The 23,017-nt window shown below is 36.7% G+C and overlaps 1 protein-coding gene across 14 annotated transcripts in view; it reads right to left on the bottom strand.

Annotated features, from left to right (window-relative positions):
- The window catches only part of PPP6R3 (protein phosphatase 6 regulatory subunit 3), a 59,046-nt gene that overhangs the window by 10,948 nt on the left and 25,081 nt on the right, over positions 1-23,017 (bottom strand). For 8 of the 14 annotated variants that reach the window (XM_080593855.1, XM_080593853.1, XM_080593852.1 and 5 more), the window contains 18 exons: positions 22,381-22,613; positions 20,727-20,913; positions 19,866-20,003; positions 19,460-19,525; positions 18,893-19,005; positions 18,053-18,166; positions 17,226-17,355; positions 15,543-15,695; positions 14,141-14,290; positions 13,565-13,629; positions 12,367-12,482; positions 11,896-11,981; positions 9,158-9,244; positions 5,655-5,752; positions 3,578-3,632; positions 2,783-2,913; positions 1,572-1,690; positions 11-164 (listed from right to left, as the gene is read on the bottom strand). In XM_080593855.1, coding sequence (XP_080449981.1) covers positions 11-164; positions 1,572-1,690; positions 2,783-2,913; positions 3,578-3,632; positions 5,655-5,752; positions 9,158-9,244; positions 11,896-11,981; positions 12,367-12,482; positions 13,565-13,629; positions 14,141-14,290; positions 15,543-15,695; positions 17,226-17,355; positions 18,053-18,166; positions 18,893-19,005; positions 19,460-19,525; positions 19,866-20,003; positions 20,727-20,913; positions 22,381-22,607 — 2,189 coding nt within the window. In that variant the 5' untranslated portion in view covers positions 22,608-22,613. The remainder of the gene's footprint in view (positions 1-10; positions 165-1,571; positions 1,691-2,782; positions 2,914-3,577; positions 3,633-5,654; positions 5,753-9,157; positions 9,245-11,895; positions 11,982-12,366; positions 12,483-13,564; positions 13,630-14,140; positions 14,291-15,542; positions 15,696-17,225; positions 17,356-18,052; positions 18,167-18,892; positions 19,006-19,459; positions 19,526-19,865; positions 20,004-20,726; positions 20,914-22,380; positions 22,614-23,017) is intronic. The other 6 variants (XM_080593849.1, XM_080593847.1, XM_080593846.1 and 3 more) reach the window with 1 other exon arrangement.

Consider the following 23,017-nt stretch of genomic DNA (forward strand, 5'->3'; position numbering starts at 1 on the left):
ATATTCTTACCTCAAAGAGGACGTGAACTCTGAAAATGAAGCCCAGCCAGTTTCTTTTGCTGGCATAGGTTCTTCCGTACTCCACACGTCAGACCCAACGGAATCCAGATTGGTGCCATGTGCAGTCTCCATAGGTACATCAAAGTTAGCTGACCAATTCGGTGCTAGAAAACCCATCAGCAAGTTCATTAAGAATAGATTTAAAGAACACGAATGTACATATGTCTAACACATTGATTCTATATAGGCACATTCCCAAAAGAGCAGCAAAACTCTTAACTAGACTTCAAAGCACATGCAAAAGAATTCTCTATATAGGTAAAAAGTGAATGAATTCCCTAATAGGGAAATTCTGCTATTAAGGCAGAATTTTAAAAACGGTAACTCACAGTATTCAGCTAAAAATCAATGGCACTTATCTGAAGAACACAAATTATATTTAATCGCAAGTGTTGTTCCACTTTATTCCTTAACCTAATGTGAACATTCGTTATTTTCAACACTAATTTCTATACTTAAAAAAATCTTAAGAGTTTTCATCCCTTTTTCAGTTTCCTATGCACATTTTCCTCAACATAGAAAATGAGCAAGACAACTTAATGGGCAATCTCTAATTTCTCATGCACTAGCAGCACTGCTAAGTTTCAGAAAAGCTTAAAACCTTTTACAACTTTAAAATATTAATTGGGATATTATGTTTTGGAGCAACTGGGACTTAGAAGCATCTAATTTAGGATAGGTCAACTCAAAATACTTCACCTACCCAAGGGAAACATTTTCTTCATTAACACTTACATACAAAAAAACAGGCTGAAAAGGAAGCTCTGACTAGCAATTAGAAATTCCAACCCAGGCAGATATGGGAGGAGACCCACATGGATCAAAACTTGTTTGACACACAGATGCCAACGACACCAATCTGACAAAAGAAAAGAAAACCCTTAACTTTTCCTTCTATTTTAATTTTTAATTCCTTACAGTCTAGATAAACACAGGGCTTTTACCTACAGATGTTGCCATTTTAAGTAAAGCCAATTTAGTCTACTGTGCCTTGAATGTGAACTCTTAAGCCAATTACAACAGTTAATTTTCCACATAAGAGTTTACTGACACACATCTTAAACAAGATTATTCACATATGAAACTAGACCAAACTAAGTTAGCTTGACTTCTGTAGGACGCCTTTTAGACCGTTGTTAGATAAAATGTTGGTCTGAAAGACTTCTAATAAAAAGGATCATATTTTATGTTTAGAGATTAACAACCTATCAGTTTTGCAGGCATTCAAGCTGTGTAAATTAAGTTTCATTCTTCACTTTTTGATTCCTCCTCATTTTTTCCTCTTGAAGAATATACACATGAATTTTAGAGAGACTACAGTAATTTGACTCAGGACATGTAAGGAATTCAAATTTTCAAATACTTGCATGTTCTATTAAAGCAGTCTTTACAGTGAGAAAGATGACTAAGATCATTAGAGTAAAAAATAAAAGAGGAAAACTCTTACAAAGTAACACTTCTAGATGTAACACTTTCCTGTAACTCAAATAGGTGGGAGAAAAGCTACATACGTTCGTTCAAGTCTACTTCCATTTTGTCCTCTGTATTGGTATGCGATTCAAACAGATCTTGTTTTGTTCCATCTTCTTCTTCGGAGTCAGTACTTTCTTCACTGTCTGTACTACCCGAACTTAAAATACAAAGAGAGAGTTTACATTCCATGTTTAGGATTAGACCCTTGGCACAACGAAATACTGGAGAGTTTGAAGCTATAGAGAATTACAACAGCTATCACTGCTGATAGATTAACTGAGGTATAATTTATTAGCTGTTGGCATGCCCCTCATTTCTCCCACAAAAAACAAGGTTTAAGGTTTTTCCACTTGATCATGTAAAGAGGGCTTTTTTCCTCCGTTTGCAAGTAAAAACTCCTGCCATTCAAAAGGAAGCAGAAAAGGAAGATAAGGAATCAGAACATTCATCTCTGCACACTAAGTGGAATCACTGAAATATAAAACTCTTTTAAAGACCAATACGACATAACTTAGTTTATTTGGAAATCTAACAACCAATCCAAGTATTTTCCAGTCTGTCCCCTTACGTAATGTTTTTGAACTTTATGGGTATCTCTCCCTTCCTGGTGAGCACAACCAACATTAACAGGAAAGCAATAACGGAAGGTAACCAACATACAACAAAGCTAATCACGTACAGAAGGTATTAGCCACACATGTTCTAAAGGCCACTATGGAAGGTCAGAGAAGCCAAGACTATCCTGGGACAAAATCCAGAAGACATTAAGGGAGATGGTGCATCCCCGAGAGTTTTCGGGATCAGCTCCTTCCCCTCAATGTAGCTGCCTACAGTTTTGTCCACAGCCGCAGTACAACTAAGGGCAACCATGACAATACAGCTGGATAGTCTGACCCCAATACTACCATAGAGAGGACAGCGAGGTCTGCGTAGTTGTGGAGCTGGACTGCCTTGCCCACAGCAAGAATGGCTAACAGGCTGACAGAGAAGAGGGGAAGAACAAGCAAAAGGAAACAAGCTACAAAAGGTGAGGTGCAGGAAGATCTGAGTAAGCAGGACACCTATTACCATCTTCTGCAAGTTAAGGCTGAACGAGACACTACTGCTATCCCTCTACTAATTTCTCCCCCCAGATGGAAATGGCTAGTTATGCTGGGCAGCCTGTGTAAATAGTCAACCTGAACCAGAAGACATGCGCAGTAATGAGGGCTCACTATAGTGCTACTTGGATGAAAAACACATTTCGTACCTGGAACGCCTCTGGGACTCTGGCGTAAATGCAATATGTTTTTCTTCCCAGATGTCTTCTTCATCAGAGCCACCATCATCAAACTGCTGTATCCTCTCCTTACAGCATGCCTCAAACAATGCTATATTGCCCTAAATATAGGGAAAAGATAAAATCTGTATTTATGATTAATCATTCTACTTCTGTTAGTCAACATTTTGGAAATATGTGATTTTGAAAAAAAAACTAAAACCAGAACATCTCAACAACATAAAGCTTGTCAAGAAAGTATACAGTGGAGCTTGTTTTACTCAACTACTAGCATGCTGAGAGTACACTATCCTCCAAGAATTGCTGGGAGGATCCATCACATTTAAGAACAGCATGTAGGAATGACATCGAAGACCTTTCCAGATAGCTGGACCACCAAATACTCCGGTTTTATTTTCCATAGTGAGGTTCATTTCAGCTCAGCTGACAAATATCTATAAAAACAGTCTGTCTAAACACCACCTCACTGGAAGTCTGAAATAGCTTCTATCCATAAAACAAGTGTGCAGTCTGCACAAATTAGACCCAAGCCTGTTCTTGAACCTGGACATACAAATTAGAAGCACTTCTGCTTAATATCAACCACAAAGAGCAGCAAAAAAGTTCTTCAGCTAGAAAATCCACATAATGCAGGAATAAGGTAGGGTAGTTACTTTCCAACGATTATACATCATAAAGGAATAAATATAACCACCATCAAAACTTTGAAATCACACAGAAATTTGAGACAGTAATTGTTCTGTGAGTACAGGAACGTACACTTACACTTTCATTTGTATTGAGGGTAAAGTTGATGTCTGAGACTCGATCAAAAGAAACACTGCAAAAAAACACAGATGTATGAAATAAACCAAGAAAAGACATAACAACATGAAGGCATTGTTTTCAGAAGTCTTTATTTATATTACTAGGAAAATGAGAAACCTGAGATTAAAAGACACACTAGTTTCCAACATGAAACAAAACGGTCAAATTCCACATTAAGGAAGCCTGGCGTTCACACCATTTTTCTAGTCGTGAAATATTTTAAAGAAAAAGAGATGCCTACTCCCTAATGAGCTGCGTGGATGCAACTAGCCTAAGCCAGCATAACTGAAGCGATATACACACAAACACTGGACTGCTATGCGCTAGAAAAAAAGCAGGCCTCAAGAATACCTGATCTATGGTCTACCATGATGCATTTTTAGATCCTGCAAAGATCTGTGTTAGTAGTTCTTACATCTGATAATCGATTTTGCTGCTCTACATACAGATGGACCTTCTCAAAAGGAAGAAGCAAAGTGAAAAATTGCAATATCAACCCGTTTCCTACAGAAAAAAAATCTTCAGTTTTTTAAACCAATCACTAAATGAAAGTTAAGATTTTATTTTTTTTCAAAACTTAACGCTAAGTAGTAAGGCTTTGCACTTCTTCATGTATTAGGCCATTCAGCAGTTTCACTGAACAAATTATAGAGATGTCTTAGACCAAAAATAGCATTAGGCAAACCAAATCCCTGAGGGGAGCAAGAACAAACAGAGAAAGAGTAGAGATATACTACCAGACTTTCAGAAGACTTAATATATTCTTTCTCTGGTCACTTATAGCACTGAACTCAGCAGTGCATGTATTACTGTCTTCCTCTAATCCTCACCAAGCAGGGAATGAGATAAAAGTGATCTAAATGAACAAATTTCAACTGTGACTGCATTACCATGGGACTTAGCCCCACCCACCACAGGCGTTACCAGGAAACAGGTAATTTAAACTGTAATTGATTCTTACACAAGAGGCATAAACTGAAAAGTAAAATGTAGTTCATCTACAGTTGAATTCAACTCACTGTACCTACTGCATATCTCAAGAGATCTGCTTGCTTAAGTCATCTTCTTTCCACCAAGATCATACACTACAAAGGAAATCCAACTCCCATTCTTGCCAAAATTCACTTGCTTCTAGCCAAGTTAAATGATCTCCTGAGCTGCTTTCTCACCTATCATAACTTCATCTATACTCCCAAATTACGTGGTATAATAAAGCAGCTGTGCATCTTGGAATGCATGTGCAAGTTTTGGTTAACCATCAGATACTGAACATGTCTTACAGAAGATACTTTTTTTTTTTTTAACCCTTCTAGAAACCAAGTAATGTTTTTACTCTGTTTTATCTGAATGTTCTTGCATCCCAAGCCATGAATTCTAACTAAATCAGGATCAAGTCTCCTTTCATTAAGAACTCCCATTCTTACCCTTTCTCATTATGGCATCAATTTACTTTGAACTGAAGAAACAGAGCAGTTTATCATGGTTTTTTTTGTTTTCTTTTCTTGCTTTTGTTATTTTTAAAACCTGACCAAGACATGTTCTCATATCTTAACTGCTTCACCCTTAAAAACAAAGGTATATTTATGACGTGCTTCTTTACTGTTCCCTACAGAAAAGAACACAGTCAAACTTAAAAGAAGAGCTACTCATCTGCTCTGCTACACCAATTCAGAGATGTGAATGACTTACTTTGTACCTCCAAGTGCAAGTGCCCCAAACAATGCCAAGTCTTTGGATAGACATGGCTCTTAAAAGCAGAGCTATAATTTATTCCCAAGCACTGTGTTTTCATGCTGGCACAGTCAGGACGTTAGAAGTAGAAAATTAGCTGTTACTTTCTGATGTAAACCGTTCAGGGAGGTTTTCTAAGAGCACTCTATCAACACACACAGTTGGTACAAGAAGACAGGACTGACTGGCAACTGCATCACATCAATAAAGGCTGGCATTTGTCATCACCAAGACCACAGCCAAATACACTAAAAAAGGGAGGCTCCAGAGACTATAATCAAAGCTAATATAACAATATACTCACTTGCCGATGTCATCTTGATCAGCAAACTTCTCATCGTTGAAGCCAAACTGGTCAATAAAATTGGACGTCATTTGTTGCATCTGATAATCAGAAAAGGCCTGGCAACCCCAGGACCAACGACAGTGATATAATGATTCTAATAATACTCTAAATCCTATTTGCCCATTTTGCTCCAAAGAAATAAAAGTCTCTCTAATCTAAACATAAGGGACAGGAAAAGGATGTCTCAACCTTTAAGTTTTAAATGGTAACACTGACTACGCATCTTACATTTACTGAATTGAAAGCCAGTCTAATAGCAGCTCTCGATAAGGAAGTTAAATCTCTAGTTTAACCATGTGCCAACTAGCACCTTTCCAAATGAACCCCTAAGAGGTCGGGGAACAGCACCATGTACCAAGTAAAAGAAAAAACCGACTTTGTTAATATTAAGTTATAAGCAGTAAAAAACAGTACAGAAAAGTACATTAAATATAGATACTTAACTACATGATAAACATGACCTGTGCTTATCAGGAGGAGTATCACTCAAGCATAAACACTAGCAGTCTCTTCAACATCCAGAAGAATTGGAGAGTACAGAAAATAAGTTACTGAACATCACAGTGCAGTGTCACAACTGTGGGTTCTGTTTTTTTTTGTTGTTTTGTTTTGAAAAGGATGTCAGTGTCAACTGCCATCAGACAGGTATAAATGGGCATTTCCTTCTATCCACAACCATAGTTTTTGTCCTTTATTTCTCACGACTATGAACTAAATTAGCACCCATTCTCTAGGAACTTTCAATAGTGTTATTTCTGTGTGCAATTCAGCCAAGGCTAAGATAATCTAGGAAATATGGCTGTCACATCAGCTCCCTTATTTCCTTGCCCAGGTAGCTAAAGGGACACAATACATAGGCAAAACCTATGAAGAAGGTGGTAAAGCAAAACAAGATGAACATGGAAAGAAAACAAGAGAATATTAAAAAAACACAACAGGTTTTGATCAAGGCATTATGAAAACTGGAGGAAAAAGGAGAGAGAACATAGAAGGATGAGACAAAAAGCAAGGCTCCAGCAGGGCTGTGAGTGAGTCTGAGAAACCCTCACGCAGGCACTAGTACGGTTATTGTGCTAAGCTAGGCCAAAAGAGGAGTTCCTGCATATTTTCATCTTAAATTTTAGTATCTGAGATGGCTTTTCAGAACTTCAGGATTTCATACCAACACAGTGTATCAAGCCCTAATATAGGACAACCACCAATACTGACTGTCCCAGTAAAACCATTACTCTTTTTTACATTGATTACTGAGCTCTTCTTCCTGTAAAGTATCTTCACTATTCTGGATTTTAAAAGTGCACATGAGCAAAAGGCAGTGAATTTCCCCTGTGTGAAGGAAAGCTAAACTGACTTGTTCTGCCTTACACAAGGTGCAGCCACTAATACCAGTCACCAGGATAAACAGAAAATTAAGACACAAGGTTCATGGCATCAGAATTATGATACTTAGGTGAAATCACTACATAGAAATTGTCTACAAGGGTATATAAAATGTAATTACAGAATGCTAGTCTGAGACAAGACAGTTCTGTCCTGTAGTCTAATATATTTTAAAAGAGACAAAGTGGTACTAAACTGGTGCATAGCAGAAAAATGTTTTCTTGAAGGAAAAGTTTCTAGTGCCACAGAAAGCACATGAAATACTAGAGGCACAAGAAACCTTCCCTCCCAGGATTGGGTGACAGAACACTTTTCCAAAGATGTCAGTTTTTTTAAGTGTTATTTAGAAATTTAGAGTCACAGAACTTATATAAAAAGTGAGGAGAAAAAAACAAACACATCCTTCTTGAACAAAAGGGCTTTACTAGAAGAAAACAGTATCAAACTAGATTTGAATGTCAGAAGGAAGAAGTCACAGCAGATGTAATTCTGACCAGACAAAACTTAAATTTGACAAAAAATAAAAAGTAAATTGGTTCCTTGGTATTTTCCTCCTTTACCTATTTCCTAATGGGTACCTCCTGTTTCCTCCTTGAAATACTGGCCCATTTAGAGCAGTCTAGCTGTAGAGCCAGAGTTACCTTTACAAATGAATTTGTGCAGCCGGAGAATGCTTTAAGTAATTTCAATGCATTTCTCATCAGTGATTTATCTTGTCTAGTATGTTGCTTTCTTCACAAGACAACTTTAAAAAGTATATTTCACTTAGCTTTGAAAAATAAATTAAGAAAACTGTGAAAAACTGGAAAGAAACAACAGCACAGGACCATTTGAATTTTTGCAGATTAACTATCCGGATCATTAAGGGGGTGCATGAAAAGCACAGGGTAATCTGAAGATCTTACTTTCTCACTAGAGCTGCTACAGACAGCGTCCAACCTATCGTGTTGGTATTCAGGTACACCTTACATGCACAAGATCAGTGGACCTGATGAAAATGCATTAGATTCTTAAAACTTGAGCCACCGCTCACAATTTAAACTTTGATAAGCAATTACTTATAGGAAAACTATAAAGATGCATGAAGTACCAAAGCCAGTCTTAGACTAGGTACTACATAGCTGTTAGTATGAGCTGAAAGATAAATAAGATTCCGGTTAATAACCCAGTCAGGTAGTGTATGCTCTGTATAGGGGAATCTATACTAAATAATATTTATTATGTTCTCTGGAATCACTCATCCCAAAAATACTCCAAACATCATCACCATATTAAACACTGTATCAATTAGTACACTATGAAAGCATTAAAACTTCAAGGTGAACATAGCTTTACCTTAAACTTTCAGACTGGTGGATCTGAAACTTCCTTATACATTCTCAGATTTCTTTTGTTAAACCAAATGATAAATAATTATCTTTGAAACACTCACAAATGAACTGCCAAAATCACATACTGAACTGCAAATAAGTGATCGAGTTGATTAGAAATTTAGTTCAGGAAAATTCAGCTATGTACAGTTGCCACATAGCAATAGGTATATAAAGTTATTTACATTGTGACAACTAGACAGTTTGGTATTTTGCCATAAACTAAACTAAAAGCATATAACAATGAATAGCCAGTCTTCCTCCTTTTCCCAAAGTAAGGGTCAACATTTTTAAAGCTTTTATTATCAAGACCAAACATAAACCCACATCTGCTTTCAAAGCAATTCATGTTTTCCAGAAAACAATTAGAAGCCATCACATACCAAACTGCTGCATCTAGTAAGAAAAAAAGTCACAAACTATGCCCAATTCAGCCAGACAACTAACATATGAAGTGTCTTAGGTATAATGATCAGAGTTCTGCATACAGAGCGTGATCAAATCAAAAAAAATAAATGAAAAGCACACTGAGATGCTGTGCCTTGTGTTAAAAGCCACACCTCCAATTTTGGCAAAATAGTTGTGTGCATGCACACATATCCAAGTTAGTTTAAACTTTCTAGATTTGTATTGGGTTGTGATAAAAATATGAGTTCCACTGAAGATATATATAAGAGAAGAACACTACGCTGTTAAAAGATTTCAACTCACCTGCTGCAAAGATGAATCCTGTGAGAAGCCAGTTTCTTTGAAGTCAATTTCATCATCACTGGAAGAATGAATGTGGCAGGTGGTAACCTATACAAAATAATTTAGTCATTTGCTTATTATATGACAAACTCAAATACACTTGTACTGCTTGGCTGAATCTTCAGTTTCATATCTGAACAAGAAGCTGAGTTATTTGCAGTTTTCTCAACTGCTATACCACATAAAAGAGTCCCTAAAATATTTCAGTAGCATTAACCTATATGTGTTAGGAACTAAAAAAAGCCAAAGCTTTTAATATATAAAAATCCAGACCTATAGCTGACAGTTTTTTTAAAATACTTGCATCTTCTCTTTTTACCACAAGTCACATTGAACAAGTAAATCGGCAGTCACCAAAATGATGGATTATACACAGATCTTCCTTCCCAAAATAGAGAACATAAAATTTAAAGGAAAACGTAGATATCTGCAGTATTTGCAAAAAAAGTTCATCAAAAAGAAAAAGGCACCTTCAAAATTTCATGATCAATATTTACTTGCAGAAGCGAACCTGGAACTGTTGCCATAACAACAGCTGTTTTATATATTACCCTTAAAAATAGATAATTTTGATGATCTGACATAGAACCAGTGGGAATGGTTTGTTCCTTAGCTAGTAGTGTGGCTGAGCAAGTTCTTGGAAGAAGTTATTTTCTATCAGAACAGCACACCAGAAGTAATTTTAACTGGAACAGCAACTAGGTGAAGTAACAGTAGTTAGAGCTGACGCCTTAGATATATTCTGTGGAAGACCACTGATACAAAGCAAATCCACAGATGACAATTTACTCTGGACTATGCTATACTGCATTATTCTAACACCTCTAGAACTCCCTGGTACAAATTCTCAAGTGAACATAATGTTTTTTTTTTTTTAATTTTGTTTTTGAACAAGAGACCAGGCTACACAAAAGGACAAGTTAAACAGAGAAAATGCAAGGCTTCACACATGACAGACACCCTCCTATGCTCCCACAAATACCATAGCACAATGTCACAGTAAAGACACACGCAATGGACAAATGAAGAACACTTTTTCCTGAGGTATACTGTGCTTTTATGTCTTTTCCTCTGTTAGTATAACACTTATTTAAAAGCCACACAATTTGACATGCTTTATTTTATACAGCCCTGCAATACAATTTGCAGCCTAGAAGCACCCCGACTTATTAGTGAATTTTAACAGTGAATTAGTGAATTTCTGAAGGAAACATGCCACAGTAAATTTAACACTAGGGCTGTCAGTAAGTAGGAAGAACAGTAATGCACCAAATGACCTCTGGGCTCATTCTGCCTGGAGAAGAACCATTGTACCAAATGACAGACCAAGTCTGCTGAAGGTTACTGCTCAGTGTATTTGCAAAAATATTCTTGTAAAGTCTGCACATTTCAATGTAATTACACGGTATTCTATACAACTTGAGCTGCCCTGGATACCCCCCAGGCATGCTTTCTGAGAACATGTTATATACTTACTCCTTCTACGATTGTACCTTGGGGTAGGGAACCAAATAAAATGTTCTTTATATAGTTTTAGCTGCTTCTTATTAACTATCTAATCCGTGGTAGAAGTCCTGCCACTGGTGTAACAGTAACAAGCTTGGGACTCTAGCTTCTTCCTCAAACTCTCCCTTTGGGAACCAACAGGACATAAAGTCCAAAACATGAGTTATTTTTCTTGTTTTTTGACAAATGTTGTAGTTTAAGCATAACCCTTAAAGAAAAAACTAGCATTACACCACCCTAATGAATACACTGCATAATTATGCCAGGGAAGGGGCTAAAAATGACTTCTGCAAATTTCAGCAACTTTAGGTAAGAAAACAAGCTCCTCGCTGTTCTGACTAGTCATTTTCTAACATGTTGTAATACTAAAGCAGCACAGGCACTTTTTGCAAATAATTAAATTTAGTGTATGGTATTTGGTATTTTTGGTTTAATTTCCTGAGAATATCCCTAAGGGGGATTTTCCTTAAGAGAAAGGAACTACATGGTGATTCTTAAGGCAACCATGGATAATTTGTCTTGCACAGTGTTGTTTTTAGGCTTAAAGGATGTATATTTTCCTACCTAGTCCTTAAGTACTACCAAACTTTTCACCTTCCTCCCAACCCTCAGGATCCTGAATTCCAGCATCTCGTGATCACTGCAGCTAAAAATAAGTTTTTAAAAGTTCAAACTAAGATGTGGTGATTACTTTTAAGCTGTACATTTAAGATGACTACATAAAACCTCTTCACACTTTTACTTAAATTTAGCTTTTAACAAACATGCAATCACTATTGTTGAATGCAGAAAAAACATTAAAACAGATGCACAACAAAAGTATGCAGTGTAACACACAGTGGAATGCAGGTAGCACTTTACCATTAGATCAATTCCTTATGTTTTTGTCCATACTCTTAGAGGAGACAGGAGCTTTCAAGCTAACTTGACGCTCTAAGAATATCTTCCTTTGTGGTGATTGCCTGGGATGAACTGTATGAACTGAACTACAGCAAAATTCTCATACGAAACGTCACTGATGTGGCTTTAGTTGGAAAGGAAACTAAAGAATGGGAGTCCCATAGCTCAGCAATTAGATGTACTTGACACTATCTCAATAGCATGGTACTTGGAAAGACTGCCTGTGCTGCTGACAAAAAATTGGGGCCCAAGTAAGCAACGGCAATTTTCAAACTTTATCCAGCACCACTTACCAGGTCCACTGTATTCCTTTTGTTAGTTTCTCCTAAAGAGCTTGTGCAGAATGTCTCCCATCGCTCTCTGACCTCCTCTGGAAGCTCTAGAGTAGGAAACAAAAAACAACGAAATACAATCAACAGTGAAGCATCACTTAATTTTTAAATGTTGTTGTTCTCTTGTGCTCTTAAAAAACACACAAAGCAATCAGAAATAAAGAACATACACATAAAAAAGACATAAGGATTAGTTCATCTTGTAAAGTCTAAACTAAGCAGTTCAGCATCTCCTTACGTTTATTTCAAAGAGCTCTGATACTATTCAGGGATGTTTGAAAAAGACAAACATGTTTAAGGACAACTAGTTTTAAGCAGAATATGTCAAAATATTCTTCTTCTATCCAGAAACTGCCTTTCGTTTTTAAAGTTTATTTCCTATAAACTTGATCATGGAAGACACAAAGAGAAACTTAAGAGTATTAACGTTACCTTTAATAAGCTGTTGGACTAGCGTACTGTTAGGCCCCTTATCTGTACTGTGCACGATACAGTTTGCTATCCTTGTCAGATGACCCATATAACCATGCCGTCTTCCTCCTTCAGCCCTGCAAGATAGAAAAAGAACTTAATTGCCTGTACTCTGAGCAACTGTGCTACTATATTTTGTTATAAATCATTCTACCAGGGGCAGGAAGTTAAATAAGACAGACCTATAACCTACCACTTCTTAAGTGTAAGAGCAGTATTCTAGAACTAGAGTTTCACAAAAATACTCAAGAACTTAAGGTACAGATGTCTAGATTACACTGAGCCAAGCTAGAAGACCGACAGGCATATAACTACCAAGGAAGTACAGAGTATCTGAACAAATTATTTCTGCTTTCACATTTGTGCATGAGGAAAAAATATAAAGCATTGCCAAGATGAAGACAAAATTAGCTCCTAAGCTCTCCTTCAGAGAGATGCTTTACCCCTTCAGGTGAAGGCTGAGAATTTTTTTTCCTGATATGAACAGTTCAGACAGGGTTGGCTGCTTGAAACTTCCATCCTTTCACAATCACACGTTTTCAGGAGGAATTCCACTGCTAAGGTGCTGGTTTTTACATGACTGTGTTGCTCCCCAGTATGTAAGTTGCTTTGATGTGTTTATTAAAAATTTTCAATTGCTTACTGGAGAAAACTATCTTCTTTCCTCCATTCTCTTAAAACTTTATGGTATGTTTCTGTACTTGAAGATGGGTTAACTCTACAGACTGTTGTAAAATCTTATACATTGCAAGAATTACAGACATGACTGTATTCTCAAAAGGTGATAGGGAAAAGTATTAAAGTGATACCAAAAAGTTGGCCTGAACTTCAGGCATTACTAAAAGAGAAACTCAAGAATTCTGGAAGATTCACTATGTGTGAAAGCTTTAATCCAAATATTAACATAAGTGTTTAGAACTTAATTATTCCATTTATTCCCAAGCAAAGCGTACTTCCAAACACCACTAACACTATTGTGATAAGTATTTCATATTCTGGATATTTCAGAAAAGAGATTCTTAAAGTATTTTCAAGAATATTATGCAAGAATATTTGTTGGTCAGTATTTCTTGGTCAGCTCAGTTCTGAATTGATTATACGTATCACAACTCAAATTGCATTTAGACAATTGCAGGAAATGAGAAAGCTAGTTACTCACTGTTTCTTCTCGTTCATCTCCCATGCTTCAAGTATTCGTTCTATTAATTGGCACTTAAGGAAGAGCTATGAAAAAACCAAAATATACTTAACAGCTGTAAAGCTAAGTGGAACACTACTATGCATTGCAGGGTTGATTTTAACAAATCCTGATGTCTTATAAGACAGTTGATTTCTGGTTTAGGATAGATACTTTCATTAAATGGTTCAAAGTTCAGAAGCAGCTGACAGATCCCAAACAGAAACCTGAAGGTTGAACCTACATCAATTCAACTTCTTTTTGAATGTAGCTGCTGTATTTTAGTAGCGTACAACTACTGAAATAGCAATTTTAATTCTTAACAAGAAGAGGAAGTACTTGCAACCTTGCATACTTGCTCACTTTGAGGGCAGCAAAAATCCATTCCATGGCACTTCTGGGTTTAACAGCCTGAACTGACACGTTAAGAAAACCCAAAAGAGTATTATTCTTCATTCTACATAAAATATAGCCCAATCTTACTTTATGAAAGAATAACTGCTATCATACCTTGGTGAGAGGAACATTCAGCAAACTCCTCCCGAAAACATAACTTACATGTTTCAGTAAAAGATTGTCCCCAGTGGAATCCTGATCTGTAATTGTGCCATTTTCTGTGCTTTCAAGAGGACTTGCAAGAATCAATGCAATACAGATTTCTACTTGAGTATGCAAAAAGTTATTCCACGTATACTTAAAGAACATGTCCTGAAAAACAAATTCAACAGGGTTCACTCAAAGCAGGGTCCTTTCAAACATAACTAAATCTTACCCCAGCAAGTAATTTGAATGGCAACACAAGCAAATTCTTCAAGTTTTACAGTAACTAGCATTGTACATAATAAAGCGTGACCTACACAAATTTTAATACTTACATTTGCTATTATCAGAACATAAGGACTATCATACAGGATGAGAAAAAAAAAAAGATTTATCCTGGGAGTAGCCAATAATGCACTTCCAGATAAAGACAAGTCTGCAATGATAATCCCCTCTTAATTCTTTCTGATAGCTGCAGCCCTGAGAGTTCCCAAGTCAGAAATGCTATTTATGACCTTCTTAGTCCTTAAGTTTCTTTTCTGAATTCACCATAGACTTTCTGCATCTACAATACCCTTTGGGAATGTGCTCCTCACCATAACGAGATGCCTTACGTCATCTACCAATTTTATTCTTCTACTACAGAAAGCTACCTCAGGTAATCTAGATGTAGTCTGAGAATACTTAATGTCTTACACAAGACAAAACTGAGGTTGAGAGACAAAATTTTGAGCTGAAAAAAGCTATTTTAGTTTTGTAACTATCTGCTTAAAAGCAGAAGTTTACATATTGTATTTTGAAACTACAGTATAAATTCCAGCATGTTTTGCTAGGTGTTTATTAAATGATGCCAACATTTGAAGATTTTGGTCAACCTAAGAATGTCTGCTACAGTTGAAGCCTGAGTTAGGAAGTACTCAAAGTGTAGATGGCAGGCTAGAAGTTTGCTGTGCAACAGTTTGCTTTCGAACAGTTTTTAAAGTGTACAAGCTACCAAGATAAACTGTCCCTTTATAGGGCAATGCTAAGATACCATTTAGTGTTCTACCTATTAAGAGACAGAAAGATTTTGAGGGAACAGCTTAGGAAAAGAATAAAAAGGTAGGGAAACGTTGAACACAGCTGAAAACTTGAGCATACAGATGAAAAATAAGCTTAAGAAAACCACTCCAAGAAAATCATGTATATTTATGAAGGTGCAGAAAATAAGAACCATTGAATCGATCACAGGAAAATGCTGGCCTCAGACATATGAATTTAACAGTAAAATTAGATATCTGGAGTTCTCAAACAATGCGCTAGAAGTCACAACACAAACAGTCTGAAAAGTTATGCTGGAAATGTATTACAAGTTATCTGCATCGACAGAGATAAGATCTTACTACCATTTCACAAAGATAAGGCAGCAGAAAGTTCTTACCAGTATAACTCCTATGCTGTTAAGCTCTATAAGTTCCTGATTCACACTGCTCATATTTGTCTGTAAAAGGCTAGATATTAATCTAATCACATTTAAACGTGTGTTCCCCACAGGTGGATCCAATACACCCCAGGTTGTCTTCATGACACTTTTCTAAAAAAAATGAAAAAAACATTATTTGTCAAAAAACTTGTTATTACTATGCACAATGAGAGAATAGTGCTTTAAAAATGTACACAGCCAGTCCTTGAACAAGATCTTGCAAAAACTGAAAAAGCAACTTAGTTCTGAACACCATGGTTTATTTTAATTCTACAGACAGGGGGCAATGAAAGACAGCCACATGAAACCAATGGCACTAAAAAGTGATTGGTAGCTGTAAGAGTTCAAAGTAGATGAATTCTATCCAACCTTAAAAGGGATTAAGAAATACTTACACTTCTCAGTGGTTAATCCAGGTACACAGCTACAGTTTACATTACCACAGTACTTGCGAAACAGCTAGGTAGACAGTCACTAAACATATTATGCCTCAACAGCTCTGATTTCATATTGCTTCATATACATGAAAGCAATTTCAAACAAGCTTCTTTAGTTCTGTGTAACATTAGTAGAACACACCGAAGCTCCAACTGTAGTCTCTGAAGGAGTTACTTCCAACAGCAAGAATCTCTTTCCATGCACTAATAGGTCCTTGTATTACAATAAGCACCATGGTTTTTACATCAAAATTTTAGCTGGCTGCCAGATGAGACCTGTTACCACATAACTAAGTATCAGCCAGTCAGAAAAGTCTGGTATTGACTACACTAAGAGCTAAAAATCTACCAACAAATATGCAAGGAACAAGGGAAAGTCATCACATAAAATGTCTTTCTTCCCATATTAAAGCACAAACACATTTTGACAAGGAGACCATCTAGAAATGTACTACCTTTCACAATACTGGATGTCATTTTGGCCTAACCAGTGCCACCCTTGTGTCAAAAGTGGCAGACAACCTGCTAGTTCACTTAGCCCGCTCTTTACCTAAGGCAAAATTTAAGAATATGGATAAGACACTCATTTAACTAGTGCTTAAAAAAGCAGAGTCAATAACTTCACTGGATGATTTATTCAAATGCTCAGTACTCCAATCAGAGAATACTCAAGTATCTTATATGACCTCGCTTTTAATGTATATCTTGTTGCAAGAAAGAGATTATTTGCATTTTTCATCTGTTCTGCACTTGAAAGCTTGAGGTCTCATCATTTCTAGGCTAAAATAGCCTTTACCACTACCTTGTTTCTACCACCACCAAACCTGTCTCTTATGTGACCTTTAAGTTCCTGATCATTTTCACTCTGACCCTCAGGTCCTTTACTCCTATGCATTAGGGCACCCTGAAGTGAACTATGCTTCAGCTGAAATTCTGCTGGTAACAATTGCTTGGAAAAAAATACATTATAGGTAAAATCCCTATTTATACAACATGTTGTATTTATCTTTTGCAACAGCATGACATGCATAAGCTGATTACCATAAAAAAATCAGTTAAAAAAACGTAAAGAATTCGGCATGCCTGGAGTGCATGGTACATGCAGTAGAGCTGATCTACTCTAAGTCCTGGACAAGTCCAGAGGAACCGTGCACACAATGAGAGTCTTGCTTCACTTTATTTGGCAACAAAAGGTTTCACTTACTTTTGGAGGCTCAAGTAGGAGTTCATGGAAGGATGAAAGTCGTGCTTTTATGGCTTCTAAAACACTTTTATTGACAGAATATGTTGAATTGCTCATGCCTGGAGGACAGATCTCTATATGGCCTTCAAATCTAGAACACACAAGTCTAGTATTAATACCCAAACTAGTTCTAGAACAACTCTAAAGCTATGATTCTCAGTGTCACAGTTCTAAAGGCATGAAAATAGAATTAAGAGGAGGGCAAAACCAGGAGATTTATATTTGTAATCAAGTGTGAGCTAACAGCAGAACAAGATTCTTCCAAACACTAGGCCTAATATATCTAGGTTTATCATGTTTGAAATCTCCAGTTTGGTTTTCAGCTATTGAGATTAAACTTTACAGCTGTTCTATTCCTTCCTTCATGCTTCATGGCAGAGAAAGAGCTTCACTCATCTATCAAGCCTCTGTTCACTAGTTTCTCAAAGTTATAAGAAGATCCCAAATTAAAAAAAAAAAAGTGAATATCCAGTCACTACACTGTACACAGGTACTCTATTCCTTGTGTCCAGGAAAAAAAAAAATGATGAAATGAAATTACTCTTATCTGACACGTAGCAATTAAACTAGGTTCTGGAAAACACCGCAGAAAGACCAGTCATCCGGGGGAAATGTAATAACACTGCTGGTAACAGCAATCACACGGTTTGCTCTTTTACTACTTCACCTGTAAAAGGCCACTTAAAATGCTTCAGTCATAAGTACATGGAAGGCGCTTCACTTACTATTGTTGAACAACAGTTTAGTTAAATTAAGCAGCCATAAGTACAAGCAATAAAAACACTTACGTCTGTCGTCTTGTCTCAAGTAAGGTCAGTAATATTTGGATTGCACTGACTATTGCAGATTCATTTTTTTCTTTATGAAAAATATTTGACAGCAGCTGCTCTATGATTTCTCGTCTGAAAAGAAAGCATTGGCATCAGACATAACACTTCTTTAGGATACAGCTGTTAAGAGAATTAACTACTGTTTGCCCATGTGAAATTAGAGAACAGGATAATGAAATGAAGTCTGTTATTTCAAGCCACCAGGTGCTGCTAGGACAATCACTCCCCTATGACATGACTACCCCAATCATATTTCCCTACTCCCTCTCTAGATCTATTTTTCTTTTGTTTTAAAAAAAATCTATCCTTTTTTGTACTGTTGGTTGTCAGTTTTCTGTCAGATCAAAAGATTGAGCAGGTCATACAGCCATGTAAACCTAAACCTAGAACCTGCAAAACAAAGAAGGTGACACAGAAAAATCTCTGGTAGAAACAAACATAACTTAAACAAGAGATCAAAGCTGAAGTCCCATATGTGTATTCTGCACAGTATCAAGCTAACCTCCACATGTTTACACATTTGATACCATTAACTTTGACAGTGCAAGTAATATTTTTAACATTCCTCATGCAGAACCAAGGTACTACAATGAGGAAATGTTAAGTGAAGCCAACAAGGAAGTCATCCAGGTGGGCTCCACGTACTTGCTGAGCTATTTTAAATTGCACAGATAACAGGTAACCAAGAAAAGTCATCAGGAGAAGGAAGCTTGCAATTCTAAAGGGTTTTAAAGGTCAAAAGTTAAATAATAGTGCTCTGATGAACTGAAAAAAGGTCAGAAATTCAAACTAACTTACTTCTCTAGACTTGCAAGCAGTGGATCTGGTTCTGAACTGTTTTGTATTTGTAACATCTGGTCTCTGCTTAGACGAATAATTTCACAGAGTGACTGTGATGCATTTGAATGTCTCTGGAACAGAAAAATGAAGCATTATAGATTAACAACATGCTGGACTAGAATCCTTCATTAAAAAGCTGCATTAAAAAAGCTTGGACTAGAGTCTCTCCTAACAGAAAACATTTTAGACAATAGCTTTGTGACATATCTAAACTTTAACAAGACAAAAAACCCTCAAGTCACGAGGCAATTGATTTTCACTATTAAAAAGGCAAAGCATTAGAGTTGAATCTTCAAACAATACTTAGTCTGCACTAGACTTTGACTACCTGATAAACTGTGCAGGTCCTGGGGGGGGACGGGAAGAAATCAGCTCTCCACAACCCCAAACTACCATAGTCTTAAATAACAAAATCAGGTATCAGGTTATTAAAAGCAAGCAGAAAACAGTAAGACTAAGAGTTCTAACACTATTTTACAGCAACCTGCTGCACAGATGTATCCAAAAGAGCAGACCAATACTTACATCTTCATCTTGAGATGGATGTACAATTTCCACAAGCCGCTGGATAATTCTCTCCTCATTTAGCCACTGTAAAAGTGTTTGTAGACGTTAGCAGGAATGTTAACCAAATGAATGAATTAAATGAATTAATGGCTTTACAAGAAGTAGTTTGAAAACTGCCATTAATCATACTGTTGATATTTCTAAACAAGGCCTAACAATACATCAGGAAAAAAGGATAAAAGCAAAATTAGCATTTCTGAGGAAACGTAAAAAAATAAATATTTACTGTCGAGAAGAAAACCCTTCCCAAAACACCTACTGGGGTAGCAGACGTGAACAATGGTACAAATTGTCTAAATATTTTACAAAGCATCTTTTTGACAGTTCACAAGTCAAACAAAGGTATCTGAGAAGTTTTACTCACATTTAACACTTCTTGCCTGGGCTGTGGAGGTTCTATGCAAGTCAGTAGCCTGAGCAATAAGTCCATGATAGCAGAGGTCCCTATGTGCTTAATAACGAGGTCTACAAAATCATGTTTCTTCTTTAAAAAATCCACAATCTAGAAATTAACAAGAAAGAAGCTTACAATAGTTTACCTGTAGTTTACATGGTAAACTACACCACATACATTTCAGTTTCTTTCAGTTACTAAAATGAGAAAAACAAATGAGAACTTTGTAAATACTTCTGCCACTTAGCCGTGCAAGGCAAGGTAAAACAGTACATAGCAGCTAAAGTGGCACAATACTGATCTGTCTACATGGAGTATGTCTTGGGCCTTCTCGCCAGTCCAGGTTGCTGACCATAAACTACTTAAAAATCTACAGTAATTTTTTCCTTTTTTGTATGAATTCCCACAACTCCTGGTTCAGGGATTGAAGCAGACATAGTAAAGCCTTAACATAATATACTTTCAAGGAAATACAGAGCTTGCTAAATTAAAAACACAGAACAGAGTCACAAATGATTTGCTCAGGTACCAGAGCCAGCCATACCGGCTGTTTGCAGGGTCACACAAACACAGAGGAGCACTGCATTTCTGGATGAGGATTCCAAATGTCTCTCACCTTTTTTTATGACAGTCTTCCTCAAAAGATCAGACCCACTCCCACTGATTCAATTCACTTATCTTCACCTCTAACAGTAATTTGATGAAGACACCACCAAGCAAATACTGAGCTAAGCTAAGGCAAAAGGTAAGCATTGGCACGCAGGCAGTTACTGTTGGACAAATAGCTCAGGCAAATCTGAAACTTAAACTGGAGAGCTTTTAAATATTTACCTGTTCTGGTTTTCTGCTTATAAGAATACTTAGCACCTTGCTGAAGAAACTGGCAAGTAAAGGGTTTAGAGGAGATTCATTTAAGAGGAAGCTGTACAGTTTCATAAGTAAGGATTCTTCTTCTCCCAGCCTATCGTTGATCTGTGAGACATCTGAAGTAAGCAGCTCACAGGATATGTTTGGATATCTGGGGAAAAGGAAGAAAAAAGTGTACATATGTATATCTCCATTCATCACTCGTACTTCAAAGAAGGTACACCTTCAACTTTTAAATCAGAATCTGGTAGGGTTTCTGACCAATTTTTCCAAGAATAGCAGCTCTGCACTAATAAAGAAAGGCAAACTACTGCAAGGTAACAACTACACATTCAGACTACAAGCTGCATTCTTTCATTTCAGAAATGGACTACTATATTCTTCAGTTGAAATAGGACAGCACTGGGGAAGTAGGAAAAAGAAAGGGCAGGCTTTTATTTTAAGATCCACTGTTAAAGCCAGCTGTTCAAATATTGACCTCTCATTTCAGAAAACTATTTTTTTTTGGAAGAGGAAGAAATTAGCTACCAAGAAATTAAGCAGGTTGACAGTACCAGATTGATACTGCTCCATCCCCAGTGTTTGCCCCTTTCCAATAACAGGGCTTACATTACGAAAAGTCAAAATCAATCTCTTCAGGATTAATATTTCTATACCTGTTGCAATTGTGTAGAGACTCACTAAGCTAGCCAAAGACCAACAAAGCCTGCAAAAGTAGTTAGTATTGCCAAATACAGGAACTTACTGGTTTTGATGGCCTCTTAATTACTCAGTGTTCTGAATTGCACTTCTGGCCCTGTGTCATGAAGCAGTACTATCACCCACTCACGCTAGAGATAATTACAACAGCATCAGCAATTTAAGGCTTTTAAGTGAAAGACACTGCTATTTTAAACTCAGCTAAAAACACTCAGTGGAGGTTTGGTTTACCAAGAACAGAGAAGTGCAGCAGCTAAGAGGGTACTCTATTTTTTCTTTTTACATACTATCACAATAAAAAGCAGCTTGCTGCACAGACAACTGTAAAAGAGGCCAAAAGTGGTAGAAGTGCTTGTATACAAACTCTTAGATTAACTGTGAGTTTGAACCTTCTCAGCAATGTAGCAAGAATCATGTCCGTACCCAATTTTTACGCTTCTAGCTCCGCAAAGGAAAACACCAGCAAAGAGGTGTTAAGTATATTCTTACAAGGTGTGCTACAGTGCTATAAAATGCATCTTCAAAACAGCTTACTAATTGTCAATAAAACAAGGCTAAGCACCTAACTATAGTACCCAGATAGGGGTTTTCACTCAACTATTTCTGATCACATGAAAACATAACAAAAAGACTCTTCATCTTCACACAAGTTCTGATTTCTGTACATTTTCTTTGGGCAGCAACTGGTTTTGGAGGCATTTCTGGATAAGAGGTTTCCACTCAAAAAATATGCAAGCATTAGAATGATTTAATTAAAGAGTTCTATAAAGTCCCTTCAAAACAAGCTTACTCAAAAGTTAACAGTAGTATACTAAGGAGCAGAATGCAGGAATTCAAAACATTATCGAATTAACACTGGAGTAAATCACCCCTCTTTCTACCTTCCTAAGTCCCCACCCACCCCAAAAAAAGTTCTTACTTGTATCGAACTTTTTCATCCATGTCTTGAGGCGGTTCTTCGATAATAAATGAAACTAAGTCTTCCAAACATTCTGACTTCAACAGAAACTCTATAAGTTTGCGATTCTGAGCCTTGCACTCTTGCAGGACATCCTCTTCATCCATCAACTCCTTCAGTGTTACATCTTCTCTCTCTAGAAGTGTATCGATGTGGGATGACGAATGGAGATCAAATTTCCAAAACATGCTGGTCTGGATAAGAATATACACAAAGCATTAAGCTTACACATGTATTTAAGCAGTATAAATACTTCATAGTAGTACTTCATAGCTTCTAACCCCAAAGGGAGCTGCACACACAGAAGTTTTCTAGAACTTGAACAACACAACAGTAGATACTGAAAGATCGTCACAAAGCTTCAAAATCAGACTTGATTAAAGATGACTGATATATATTTACTTGGTATATTTTAACACTCAAAATTAGCCAGCTCCAGGATTTTTACTTACATGAAAAGAACACTAATCGGCATTAAAGAAAAAAAGGTTAACTTTTAATAAATTTGTTCTTGCCACTCTGCTTCTGATCTGCACCCCAGTTCTCAGATTCAGAGCAACCTGTTCAGCAATTACTAGATCTGGCAGAATATAAAATG

The sequence above is a fragment of the Anser brachyrhynchus genome (assembly GCF_964034855.1).
Source record: "Anser brachyrhynchus genome assembly, chromosome: 5".
Taxonomy (NCBI): domain Eukaryota; kingdom Metazoa; phylum Chordata; class Aves; order Anseriformes; family Anatidae; genus Anser; species Anser brachyrhynchus.